The 12,954-nt window shown below is 34.1% G+C and overlaps 1 protein-coding gene across 1 annotated transcript in view; it reads right to left on the minus strand.

Moving 5' to 3' along the window:
• The window catches only part of LOC107552387 (CSC1-like protein 2), a 57,854-nt gene that overhangs the window by 1,826 nt on the left and 43,074 nt on the right, over window positions 1-12,954 (minus strand). Inside the window, exons 13-22 of the mRNA XM_016234256.1 lie at window positions 12,458-12,581; window positions 10,609-10,773; window positions 9,363-9,469; window positions 8,115-8,201; window positions 7,738-7,803; window positions 6,980-7,142; window positions 5,940-6,045; window positions 2,173-2,340; window positions 1,529-1,665; window positions 1,361-1,438 (exon numbers count right to left, since the gene is read on the minus strand). Coding sequence (XP_016089742.1) covers window positions 1,361-1,438; window positions 1,529-1,665; window positions 2,173-2,340; window positions 5,940-6,045; window positions 6,980-7,142; window positions 7,738-7,803; window positions 8,115-8,201; window positions 9,363-9,469; window positions 10,609-10,773; window positions 12,458-12,581 — 1,201 coding nt within the window. The remainder of the gene's footprint in view (window positions 1-1,360; window positions 1,439-1,528; window positions 1,666-2,172; window positions 2,341-5,939; window positions 6,046-6,979; window positions 7,143-7,737; window positions 7,804-8,114; window positions 8,202-9,362; window positions 9,470-10,608; window positions 10,774-12,457; window positions 12,582-12,954) is intronic.

Below are 12,954 nucleotides of genomic sequence, written 5' to 3' on the forward strand. Positions count from 1 at the left end.
TGCTAGTTTAGAATACTGCGCGTGGACAGAGGCGTCGCCAGGTTTCTGCATAGTTTAGAGTGACAAATCGTACCAGCGTACTTTGAGGTCAAAATGCGTAGCCGCTACGCAAAACGCGTACAGGTTGGCAGGTCTGCATCTGTTTAAAATATGGATGAAATGGAAAACAGGATTGCCTTTGATCGTTTAATCTCACAGAGTTCATATTTCACCCCGAGATCAACAAGAATAAGAATAAATATGAAATAACAATAAAAAATATTGAAAATGAAACATGACATTATATTTTGCATTAAGCCTTTTTTTAGGACCATTAAGATTATTTGCATTGTGCCAATATTTCAGTTACAATAAAGCACATTTTCACCCAAATATTCATTAGGGTAATGCACAAATAATACATTAATAAAAACAATAATAATAAAGCTAATAATTATAACAACTATTCAGACAATTTTTTGTATTATTAAAATCAGCTATTTAATTCAGTACAACAAATACTACCATTATGTATCACTTGTACTTTAAAAACAATATAAATTGAAATGTAATTTAAATATTATTATCATAATAATAATAGCAAAAATACATACAAAATGTTTTTATTATTCAAATCAGCAATTTGATTCTGTACAACAAATACTACTATTACGTTTCAGTTTATAGTATTAAAAATACTATAATTTAAAAGGTAGCTTAAATATTATTATTAATTAGGTATTTAGAATTTATCAATTAATAATAACAACAACAATACTTACACAATGCTTTAAAATCAGCAATTTAATTCTGTACAACAATTACTACTATTATGTATACTTTCACTTGTACTATAAAAACAATCAATTCAATTATTTAATTTTAAACAACAATAAAATAATTATGTTGAAATAATTTGTTATAATTGTTTTTATAAATTACTATAAATGTTTTTTATTGTTAAAATCACGTATTATTCAAATCAATTTTATTTTGTAGAAAAAAATACTACCCATTTATCAGTAGTACTTATAATGTACAAATTATACACAATGTAAATTAAAGATCATTTAAATGTATTATTATTAATAATTATAAAAATAAGAACAAAACAATAACTAGTTTTTTTTCTGAGAGCTGGTGGAGAGAGTGGTAAATGTGCTTAATTTTCATGAAAATATACAAAATACAATTTTGGAGATCTTGACGATGTTAAAATAGAAAGTAACAAAATAAAAGTAAAAATAGTTCACTAGTATAAGAGAAAAACAGCCTGTTTAACTCTAAGGATCATAGAGAGGGTGAAAAACGATCATGAAAAACTAAATTCTGAGTGTTGTCGTTTGAAGAAACCATGACTAGCTTCACATTGGGAAAGTACCTGAGATTTGTTGGAGGGTGAGGATCTAGCAGGACGTCCGTTCTCCACTCCGTCGATCTCCGTGTCCTTGGTGTCGATCTGTAACGAGACAGAGGTGCTGGTGAGCGTTTCTGCTCGGGGGCAGGTGACGGTCTACCTGAGCTACCCGTGCCGCCCGGTGGACTGTACCTGCAGTACCGCAACCCGTACCTTGTAGTTGTGCGCGCTGAGGTACTTGAAGTGACCGAAGCACACGTGCGACAGGCAGACCACGATGGTGATGATGAGCACCACGAAGGTAAACATGGACGTCGGGGTCAAAAACCCTGAGAAACCAGAGGAAGTGAGCCACATTTGGATGGTACTCTATTTTTACCCTATTCATCTGTAGTGTCTTACTTTAAAGTAGGATATTTGTGACCCTGGACCACAAAACCTTTTATAGAATTTAGAATAGAATATAGAAATAAGCTTTCCATTGATGTATGGTTTGTTAGGATCGGACAATATTTCGCCGAGATATAACTATTTGAAAATCTGGAATCTGAGGGTGCAAAAAAAATCTAAACATGGAGAAAATCATCTTTAAAGTTGTTTGTTCTTCACAATGCAAATTACTAATCAAAAATTAAGTTTTGATATATTTACGCTAGGACATTTACAAAATATCTTCATGGAACATGATCTTTATTTAATATCCTAATGATTTTTAGCATAAAAGAGAAATGGATAATTTTGACCCTTACAGTGTATTGTTGGCTATTGCTACAAATATACCTGTGCTGCTTATGACAGCTTTTGTGCTCCAGGGTCACATATTTGAGTGAACGCACCTGTCCGCATGGTGGAGAAGAACAGCAGCCAGAAGAGGCACAGGATTGGTGCAGCCACCACCTGATTGACGGCTCCCGAGTGGATCTTCTTGTCTAGTTTGGAGGGCAGGTAAGCGTAGTACATGTTGTACCGGTCCACCAGGTGCTTCAGGAGCATGTACATCAGCCCTGCAGATGACAGATTATATTAAATTATATTACATTTCCATCCAGTGTTTCAGTTCACAGTAAATGCTGCTCCATATGAACTCATCTCTGCATTTGCTCAGTTTCTGTCTCCTATAACATCCATTTGAAACCATTCTCCTAAACTTTTAATAAGAAGCACTCACAAACCGGCTGTTGTCAACAAAGAAGCTTTAAGACCCCCTGCGGCTTTGTGCCAAAATAAAATCTTGATGGTTTAACATTTGAAATTGGAAGAACTTAAGACCAAAAAATATTAGTAGCGCAAATGTACACAAAACAAATATATATATATATTTTTGATTGCTAAAATAATACTGATTGCCATTTTTCTGATAAAAAATATGATTATAGGTTAGATTATATAGATAAGTTCTATTAAAGTTTTAGTTGTGTGTTTTTGTAATTCTTATTAGTTTTTGTTTTTAAATAATATGTCTGTATATTATTATATTAGTCATTTTAGTACGTCTACTTAAACGAAAATAAGAAATGTTGCCTTGGTAATTAACTAAAATAAAAAATGTATTTTAAAAGTTGTATCTTATTTCATTTAATATTTATTTTAAGTAATGTTTTTTAAATGTTTAGTTAATGATAATAACCCTGATCGTAATTAGATTTTCCCCATCAAATCATATAGACCTACACACCAGCAAACAAGAAGTGACATTAAAATTTGGAAAATGGACCTAAAATATACTAAAAGCATATTTCACCAGCTTGTAGTAGCACGCTGGTGTATAGATGAGCTCAGAGTAACGAATATGAAATATTACAAAATAATAATACAAAATTAAAGGGGTGGTTCATTGCGATTTCACTTTTTTAACGTTAGTCAGTGTGTAATGTTGCCGTTTGGAACATAAACAATATCTGCAACGTTACGAAGCTGAAAGTTCGATGCAAACTGAGATATCATCTTTTAAAGGGGTCATATGATGCAATTTCAAGTTTTCCTTTCTCTTTGGAGTGTTACAAGCTCTTGGTGCATAAAGAAGATCTGTAAAGTTGCAAAGACTAAAGTCTCAAATCCAAAGAGATATTCTTTATAAAAGTTAAGAGTTAACCACGCCTACCTAAAACGGCTCGTTCTAACACGCCCCCACATGTCTACCTCACTATGTGGGAAGATTTGCATAACTCCACCCAAATGTTCATGCAAAGAAAGAAGGCGTAACTTTTATTCTCGCTGTAGTATTGTTGCCGCCGCCGCAGTGTCGTGAAGACGCTGTGTGCTTCATTGTGAAAGCGAAACTACTTTGTTTGGTCTTCCAAAAGAGGACACGACTAGAAATCAGTGGTTAAGTTGTATTTACAACACTGTTCCAGAACCCTTCAACCCAAATATTCAGATGTGTGCAGCGCATTTTGCGGAGGATGAGGACTGTTTCCTGAGAGAGTAGCCTACAATGCCAGTGTCTGTTTCTATAAAGTGGGGCAGTTCCAACTTTGCAAGGACAGTCTGGCGCTTCTGACTCACAGCCTGTAAGTACGTTTTTTATGTTTAAAGAATTTGCCACTGACGATTCAAACGCGAGTTTTGAGCAGTGTAGAGTAGCACTTGTTGTTTGTCGTTTCTCCAGACATGGTTTTATGTTTACGTGGCGCGATACGCAACGCATAAAAAGACAGTACAAGTCATTATAATCAGTAAATATGCCCCCACTGGATGCAACAAATGCCTCGTTTGTAATGGGTTTTATTGTTTTTGTCTTGTCGCGCCGGGACACAGGGCATCAGCACAGTATGGTGAGGGGCGTAACATTTCCGTCACACGCTTGAGGTATTCGGCCAATCACAACGCACTGGATAGCTGGCCAATCACAGCGCACCTCGCTTTTCAGACCGATGAGCTTTGCAAAAATCGACACGTTTCAGAAAGGCGGGGCATAGAGGAGAAACAATAATGTACAGTATGTGGAAAATAATGTGTTTTTTTAACCTTAAACCGCATAAACACATTGCATTACACCAAATACACAACATAATGTTCTTTTTAGCAACGTCATATGACCCCTTTAAAATTCTGGCAGTTTAATGTCTACAAAAACGGCTGGTAGGGACTACAACATGTTACTTCCCGGGTTCGTGACATGACATAAACCCAGATAAACCCCGCCCCCCAGAAAAGGCAGCAAAGGGGGCGAGGCCATGCTGCGCTGCTAGAGAAGAGGAAGAGAAAACTAGAGGTGCACGTAAAAATCTATTCATATATGAATCGCGATTCTGTCTTCTAAGGATTCTAATGGATTCACAAGTTTCAAAATCAATGTTCTAAAGCAGCGGTTCTTAATACTGTTCCCCGTGTCCCCCTGCTCTGCACACGCTCTGCATCTCTCTCTCTCTCTCAGCTCAGCTCCAACAATGAACTGTTCCAATTATACACTTATTTTCACATAGCTATGAGAAGCGTTAAACATGGATGAGCGTGCAGTTGCCGTACTGTATTAAAGCTTTAATCAGGATAAAACCGTATATTAAAAGCTAACATATCCTCTGCTTCTCAATCGGGCTCAAACTGATAAGCGATATTAACGACGCCGCTGTTTAATACAACCAGAGCACATGCCGCTGAGGTGAGGGGCGGGACCTTTAGACGCGCACTAGATGCGGTTTAGCCAATCACAACACACTGGGCTAGCTAACCAATCAGAGCCCATCGCCTATTTTTGAGGGAGGTGCTTCATAAAAGAAGGAAATGATCAGTGTGTTTTTCATAGATGGGACAGAGCGGTGTGAAATAAAGGTAAATTATGTGAAAAATAATGCGTTTTTTTAAAAACAAAGCATTAACACATGTTAGACTGCACCCCATAAACACAATCAAGTCTAGAAAAAAAAACAGTGAACCACCCCTTTAATATTGTAATCTCATGAGGTGTGTCTTAGTATCTGTCAAGCGATAAAACATCAGCCTGTAGTGTGTTTTCATTTCAGATGCAACATGTGATATCAACATGTGTGCAGACGTGAGGTTAATCGCGTGTCAGATGTGAACCGCTGTGCCTCAAATGAGCATCTCCGTCTGCGTTTACAGTGTGGGCTGAGAGACAGAAATAAAGTTTCCTCCGCAGAACAGCGATGAGTCACACACCGCCAGCTCGACGAACACCTGTGTGTGTGTGCTTCTGAGAGACTTCTAGAAATAATGTGAGCATACAAAAGCTCAGCGACAGACAGCAAAGAGATTACTGCTCAAATGCAGCAAGTCTTCTCCGTTTGTGTGCTTTTGCAGTGAATACGCAGGCAGAAGATCTATATTTTATCGGACACACACACACACACACACACACAGAGAGAGACACGGTGCATAGGCAGGTGGTTCTGCTGGCGCAGCTTGCGTTTTCCATTGTTGAAGATGCATGCAGACATGCAGCCAGCAGGAGGCGCTCTGGACACATACACACACACACACACACACACACACACACACACACACACACTCTTTCGGTCGTGTCATTCACAGCATTTCTCCCTTATCCTCTCTTTCATCCTTGTTCGTCTGTCCCTCTCTGATTGGCTGTCGGTCTGTGGTTTCGTGAATGGGCTGATGTGGAAGTGGGCGTGGCCTGACTCACCGAAGGGGACGATGATTGGGCAGGTGATGCTGTACGTCATAACGACGGTGAAAACGCACATCATCCAGGCGTAGGCAGCTCCGAACTGAAACTCATAGGCTTGATGCTGCGCACACACACACACACACACACACGTTACACAACTAAACGCATCACATCCAGGTGAACAGCAGGTAAAAATAACTCATTGTGGGTGGATGAAGCTCTAAAACTTATCAAAAACAAAAAAATACATCCCTCCATCAAAAGGAAAAAAAATATTATTTTTTGCTTAAAAGGAAATTAATTTTTCAATTTTCATTTATATAATTAATATTTTAAGGACCATTAAGATTTTTTAACCATTGTAACATTTTCATGACAAACGAGCACATTTTACATCATTACTGCAATAAATAAATAAACAAATATTATTTAAAAAAAATAATCAAATAGATAAATAAAGTAATTTATTAATTGATTATACATCATGGTAATATTTGTTGGTCTGTCTTTAATTAATGCTGGTTAAAATAAATAAATACATACAATTAATTAAACAAATGATTAGATAAATTAGAATTAGATAAAATAAATTAATAAATATGTAAATGAATGAATGAAAACACTATTAAATAAATAAAGATATTTAAATTGTAAAGTATTTATTCATTATGGTAATATTTGTTGGTCTGCCTTTGATGCTGGTTTAAACAAAACAAAACAAAACTGAATGAATGGATGAAACACAATGAATTGAATAAATTAATTAATATATGAATGAATGAATAAAATGCAATTAAATGAATGACTGAATGAATAAATAGATATATAAAATACAATTGAATGAATGTTTGAATAAAATAAGGTGAAGTGTATTTGGCTAAAATGGGTGTAATATTCATGAATATAACGTCAATTTAATGGTCCTAAAACATTTCCTAAAAATGTTTTATGTTCTTTATGCAAAATGTATTTTGAGATGATGCATGACCCAGTGTTCACCTGAGCATTAATGATATAAGAGTGAAATTAAGGATCAAGATTGCGTGTCTTTGTACCCGTTTGACGTTGCGTCTCTCCGCAGCCGAGCGAGCCAAACACAGCCGGATCATGTACATGAGCAGACCTGGAATCCGCAGCAGATCCATGGCGTTTCCGATGAACGCCGACGCAATGACGTAATTCACAAAAAACGCTCCATTATCAGGGAGGAAGACACACCTGAAATTACAGATTAAATACCTCAATATATGCACTAAATCAAAACTATAAACACTAAAAGCAGGTTTGTGAACATTCAGAAATTTCGTTTAATTAATATATGAATATTTAAAAAAATAAAAAGTTACAAGAAAGCAAGAAACACGTGTGAAGCAGCAAGAATGTCTGTTAAGCATTAAAAAAAATGTAAATAAAATAATCAAAATATTGAGGTTTAGTTCATTAATATACGAGTATTTAAATAAAATGCTGCAATTGGCAAGAAAGTTTAAGCAATTCAAAAGAATGAAATAAAATCAAAAATGAAATAAAAACCATTTAAATGTTCAGAATTTCAGTTAAGCAATATATGAATATTTAAATAAAATAAACAATTAAAAAGATTAAAAAGTTGTGTTCATTAATATATGCATATTTAAATGAAATGCTACAATTGGCAAAGTTTAAGCATTCAAAAAAATAAATAAATAAACTAAACATTCAGAAGTTCAATACATAAATCTAAAAATTTAAATTAATACAATTATACAACTGGCTATAAAGTTCAAGCATTTCAAAATAAAATAAAATCAAAAATGAAATGAAATAAACTTACTCGAATCGGACGGTGGCTTCAGCCAGGAATTTTTTGTCAAACAGCCAGCGGAAGAAAACGTCCAAACTAACACAGAGAAGAACATTTAGTATTATGAAACCGTCATCTGAAGTTTAACACTTTCGGTTTGTGATTTCAACAAGCCTTTATATTGCAGAGCGCTAGCAACCATCACCAGCAAACGAGTAATGTTTAATATACTAAAAAGCTAATTATAGTCAAATCATTCACCAAACATCAGCACAAGTACTGAGCAGATACTCAGAGCTTCAGGCAGATACTCAGACGAGTCCCATGACAGATATAAATAATGAATTACATATGCAATTACAGATTCAAATAAACCTCATCACACATGTAAAGATCTCAGACGGTACCTGCTGAGACCCAGAGACGGCAGCAGGAGAACCATGAAGATCAGGAAAGTGTAGCACTTGTGCATGGTGGTCCTGTTCTCGCCCGACCTGAGAAACACACCAGATAAAACACCTGACACCCTTCAGAGCAGATCTGTGACCCTGGGCCACAAAACCAGTCATACGGGTCAATTTTTTTTAAATTGAGATTTATACATGCTTTCCACTGATGTAAGGTTTGTTAGGATCGGACAATATTTGTCTGAGATACAACTATTTGAAAATCTGGAATCTGAGGGTGCAAAAAAATCTAAATATTGAGAAAGTCATCTTTAAAGTTGTCCAAATTAAGTTCTTAGCAATGCATATTACTAATCAAAAATTAAGTTTTGATATATTTATGGTAGGAGATTAACAAAATATTTTAAGGACCATTAAGATTTTTTAACCATTGTGACATTTTCATGACAAATGAGCACATTTTACATCATTACTGCAATGCAAACAAATAAATAAATAATATTTAAAAAAAATAATCAAATAAAGTAATTTATTAATTGATTATACATCATGGTAATATTTGTTGGTCTGTCTTTAATGCTGGTTAAAATAAATAAATAAATACATGCATACAATTAATTAAAAATATATAAAAGAATAAATGATTAGATAAAATTAAAATTAGATAAATTAATAAATATATAAATTAATGAATTAATAAAAACACTATTAAATAAATAAATATATTTAAATTGTAAAGTATTTATACATTACGGTAATATTTGTTGGTCTGCCTTTTAAACAAAAAACAAAACAAAACAAAAAAATTAATGAATGATTGGATAAAATGCAATTAATTAAATGAATGACTGAATGAATAAATAGATATATAAAATACAATTGAATGAATGTTTGAATAAATAAGGTAAAGTGTATTTGGCTAAAATGGGTGTAATATTCATGAAAATAACGTCACAATGCAAAAACTATTTAATGGTCCTAAAACATTTCCTAAAAATGTTTTATATTCTTTATGCAAAATGTATTTTGAGATGATGCATGACCCAGTGAAATTGACAAAATATCTTCATGGAGCATGATCGTTACTTAATATCCTAATTATTTTTGGCATAAAAGAAACATTTATAATTTTGACCCATACAGTGTATTGCTGGCTATTGTTACAAATATACCTGTGCTGCTTATGACTGCTTTTGTGCTCAAGGGTCACATATCTGATTTGAGTCGTGTGGGATTGTGGGACTGTACCTGGTCCAGTGGGCTTCGAAGAAGGCGGAGTAGTAGACGATGGTGGGCAGCAGGGCGGAGAAGGCCCACAGGAGCAGCGTGGGGAAAAACTGGGTGACGATGGGGTTCTAGACACACAGACAAACACAGACACATCAGCATGTGTTTACACTCGCTTTCCTCCATCACCTGCTCGTACAGCCCTCCTCGGTCTCAGCACATCAGCAAAATAATAATAATGGAAACCTTGTTTGGGTGAATTTCATGAAGAACTTGACGTCCAGGTCATGGTTCAACCCAAAATCCTAAGCAAATAGTACAAAAATGTTCTTGCAAAAATAAATAAAGCCTGTTTATAGGACCATTGAGATTTCTTGCCGTTTAAACCTTAAGTAGAGTATCAAAAAATAAATAAATGAATACAAAAAATACTCGCTTGATTTATAATTACTCAGTTATTATAGTAATTTAACTATAAAATATATTTATTGTATTATTATTATTATTGTAACAATAATAATAACATTTATTATTAATTCAAATGGAATACAATTATTATTAGTAGTAGTACTTTTATAGTTTTAGTCTCGGTGTTTATTACTGATTCAGTACCTATTTTAACTATACATAATGATAATAATAATAACAAAAAAAGATGGTGTATTATTAATATTGTCATTATGATGATGATTATGATACATTTTGAACTAATGGTACATTATGATGATGGAGGCATAATGTATTGTTATTATATATAATGTATTATTATAATTATTATGGATTACATACTGTATTTATATATAAAATGACTAATATGTATTATTATTATTAATATAATTGATTCTTAAATGTACAATTTATTAAATTGATTTTATTCTTATAGAGACAAAAGACTGTCATTAAAATAATGCAAATCAAAATGTCACAATGCAAAAATGACTGCTTGCTAATAAAAACGTGATTTCTTTATTTTTTGTATTATTTTGAATATGACAATGTTCTTGTCTTTCACAATATGAGAGATGAACTCGGTCTAATTTGTGGAGCAGGATGTTTCATTACTCCTCCACGCTAATCTGGGGGTTTGTCCTGCCGTGAACCAGCGTCAAGTCAGGTTTTTTTCTACATTTTGCTGGATGAAATGTTCTTTTTTTTTTTGGACTGTCATCGCTCGGTCTATATGAACATCAAAAGTGTTCTGAACGACTTTTTTGGCACCATTTTCACTTGACGCTAGAAATAGCCATGGAGTTTGTGGCAGTCTTACGTTCAGATACTCCACAGGCTTGGTGACGTTGAACTTGTCCATAGTGGAGATGATGATGGCCGGGGTGGTGAGGAAGAAGAGGAGGAGGAAGAGGATGCAGTTAATGATGAAGCAGCGAAGCCACCAGGAAACTCCTCCCAAAGACAGATTCTCCCTGTGATCAAGAAACACACACACACACACACACACGCACACACACGCACACACACACACACACACACAGACACACACAGACACACACAGACACACACAGACACACACAGACACACACAGACACACACACACACACACACACAGCTCTTGATAAGCTATCGACTGCTCATAGGTGAGTCCGGCACATAATGAAGTCAGCAAAGAAACGGCTGGCAGATAAAGAGAAACCAATAACAGCTCACTGCATACTGTGTTTTTACATTAGTACTGGATGTGAAACCGTATTAGAGGCTATGAAATCAGATTAAGATTTTTTCCACAAATTTCTTTTTATTTTTTCTATTTTTCTGGATTGCGTTTTTTTTTAATAATGATTGAATTTTTAGGGCTCTATGAAATCAGTTTCCCCCTTAAACCGTTTTATTTTTTCCCTAATTTTGTGTTTTCTATTTTAATTGATCCGTTTTCTGATTTAATAATGTTTTTATTAAATTTTAACAATAAACAGCTGGTCAATTTAATTAATTGAACCGCAGTCTGGTCAATTTAATTAATAAAACGTATTATAATTGAATATATTTTACAATAATAGGGCTCTATGAAATGTTTCATCTTTTCAGAAAATCTGTGTTGTCTGTGATTTATGATTTAATACACATTCCTTAGCAAAAATGTCAGTAATCAAATGAATGCATAAAACATTAACAATTTAATTAATGAATTAATCGTTATGAAATTTTGCATTGTACCATGAATCCTATTTTTATGATTGAATTAACAATTTAAGTTGAATAAAAATGAATTCCATTCCATAAAAAAACAGAGTTTTATTTATTTTCACAAATTCTGTTTTTTGTTTGGTTAAATTCCATTTTAATTAAATTGTAAAAGTAATATATTTTAAAATGTAACTTTTCAGTTGTATTTAAAAAAGAATTGGCAAAATACTTATTTATTCATTATCAAATCATGAAAAAAAAAATGCTTACATGAAAGCAACCAATACATATTGATGATATTATACCTCAGTAGATATGAATTAAATGAACAATTTTTCATAGCAACCATGAAATGTTGAATATTTATTTCATGTTTAAATATTTACTAAGGTATAATATATTTTAAGTCAATTATAAAGTATTCATATTTTTAGACACTTGTTTAATTAAAAGCAACCAAAAAAATGTTGACTATTGTAATGCAGTAGATATTTAAACATTAATAAATCAATTTAAATAAGTCAATATATTAAGTCCTTATTAATATTTTTACACAACTGTTAGCATGAAAGCAAACCATAAATGTTGACTATTTAATTCATTATCTACTGAGGTATAATATAAACACTTTTTCAAGTCAATTTATAAATTCGTATTCATATTCGTTTATATGAACGCAACCAATAATTGTTGACTATATCGATATTTAAAAATTAAATAATGTATTTATCCTATAATATTTAAAATTGTTTATTACAATAAATATTAAACAATTATAACTACTCAATTCACAAAGTTGTTTATTTATCTGAATATTAATATAATTAGTAGTAATGATACTGTAGGTGGCAAACATTTTCAGAAGCCAAAAGGAAGAAAGTTTGCTTGTATTGGTCAGTGATGAGTTTTTCCTCCAGCAGTAACGCTTTGCACTGTACATTGGCAGCACAGAGGCATTGTGGGTAATGCGTTCATACCTCTTCACAGCCTGTAATGGCGCAGCAGCACAGGTGACCGCAGGGCTTGGGGTTAATCATGGCAGGCATGTGCTCCTTAGCCATCAGATCCGTGAAAAACTTCTTACTGCGTTCAGTCTTCTTCCTGCAGGACACACGCACGCGCACACAAACACACACACACACACACACACACACACACAAACAAACACACACACGCGCACACAAACAAACACACACACACACACAAACACACACGCGCACACACACAAACGCACACACACGCGCACACAAACAAACGCGCGCGCGCACGCACACACACACACAATCACAAACAAACAGACACACAAACAAACACACACAAACACACACACAATCACAAACAAACAGACACACAAACAAACACACACAAACAAACACACACAAACACACACGCGCACACACACAAACGCGCGCGCGCACGCACACACACAATCACAAACAAACAGACACACAAACAAACACACACAAACACACAC

The sequence above is a fragment of the Sinocyclocheilus grahami genome, unplaced genomic scaffold (genome assembly GCF_001515645.1).
Source record: "Sinocyclocheilus grahami isolate Dianchi unplaced genomic scaffold, SAMN03320097.WGS_v1.1 scaffold449.1, whole genome shotgun sequence".
NCBI classification, from domain to species: domain Eukaryota; kingdom Metazoa; phylum Chordata; class Actinopteri; order Cypriniformes; family Cyprinidae; genus Sinocyclocheilus; species Sinocyclocheilus grahami.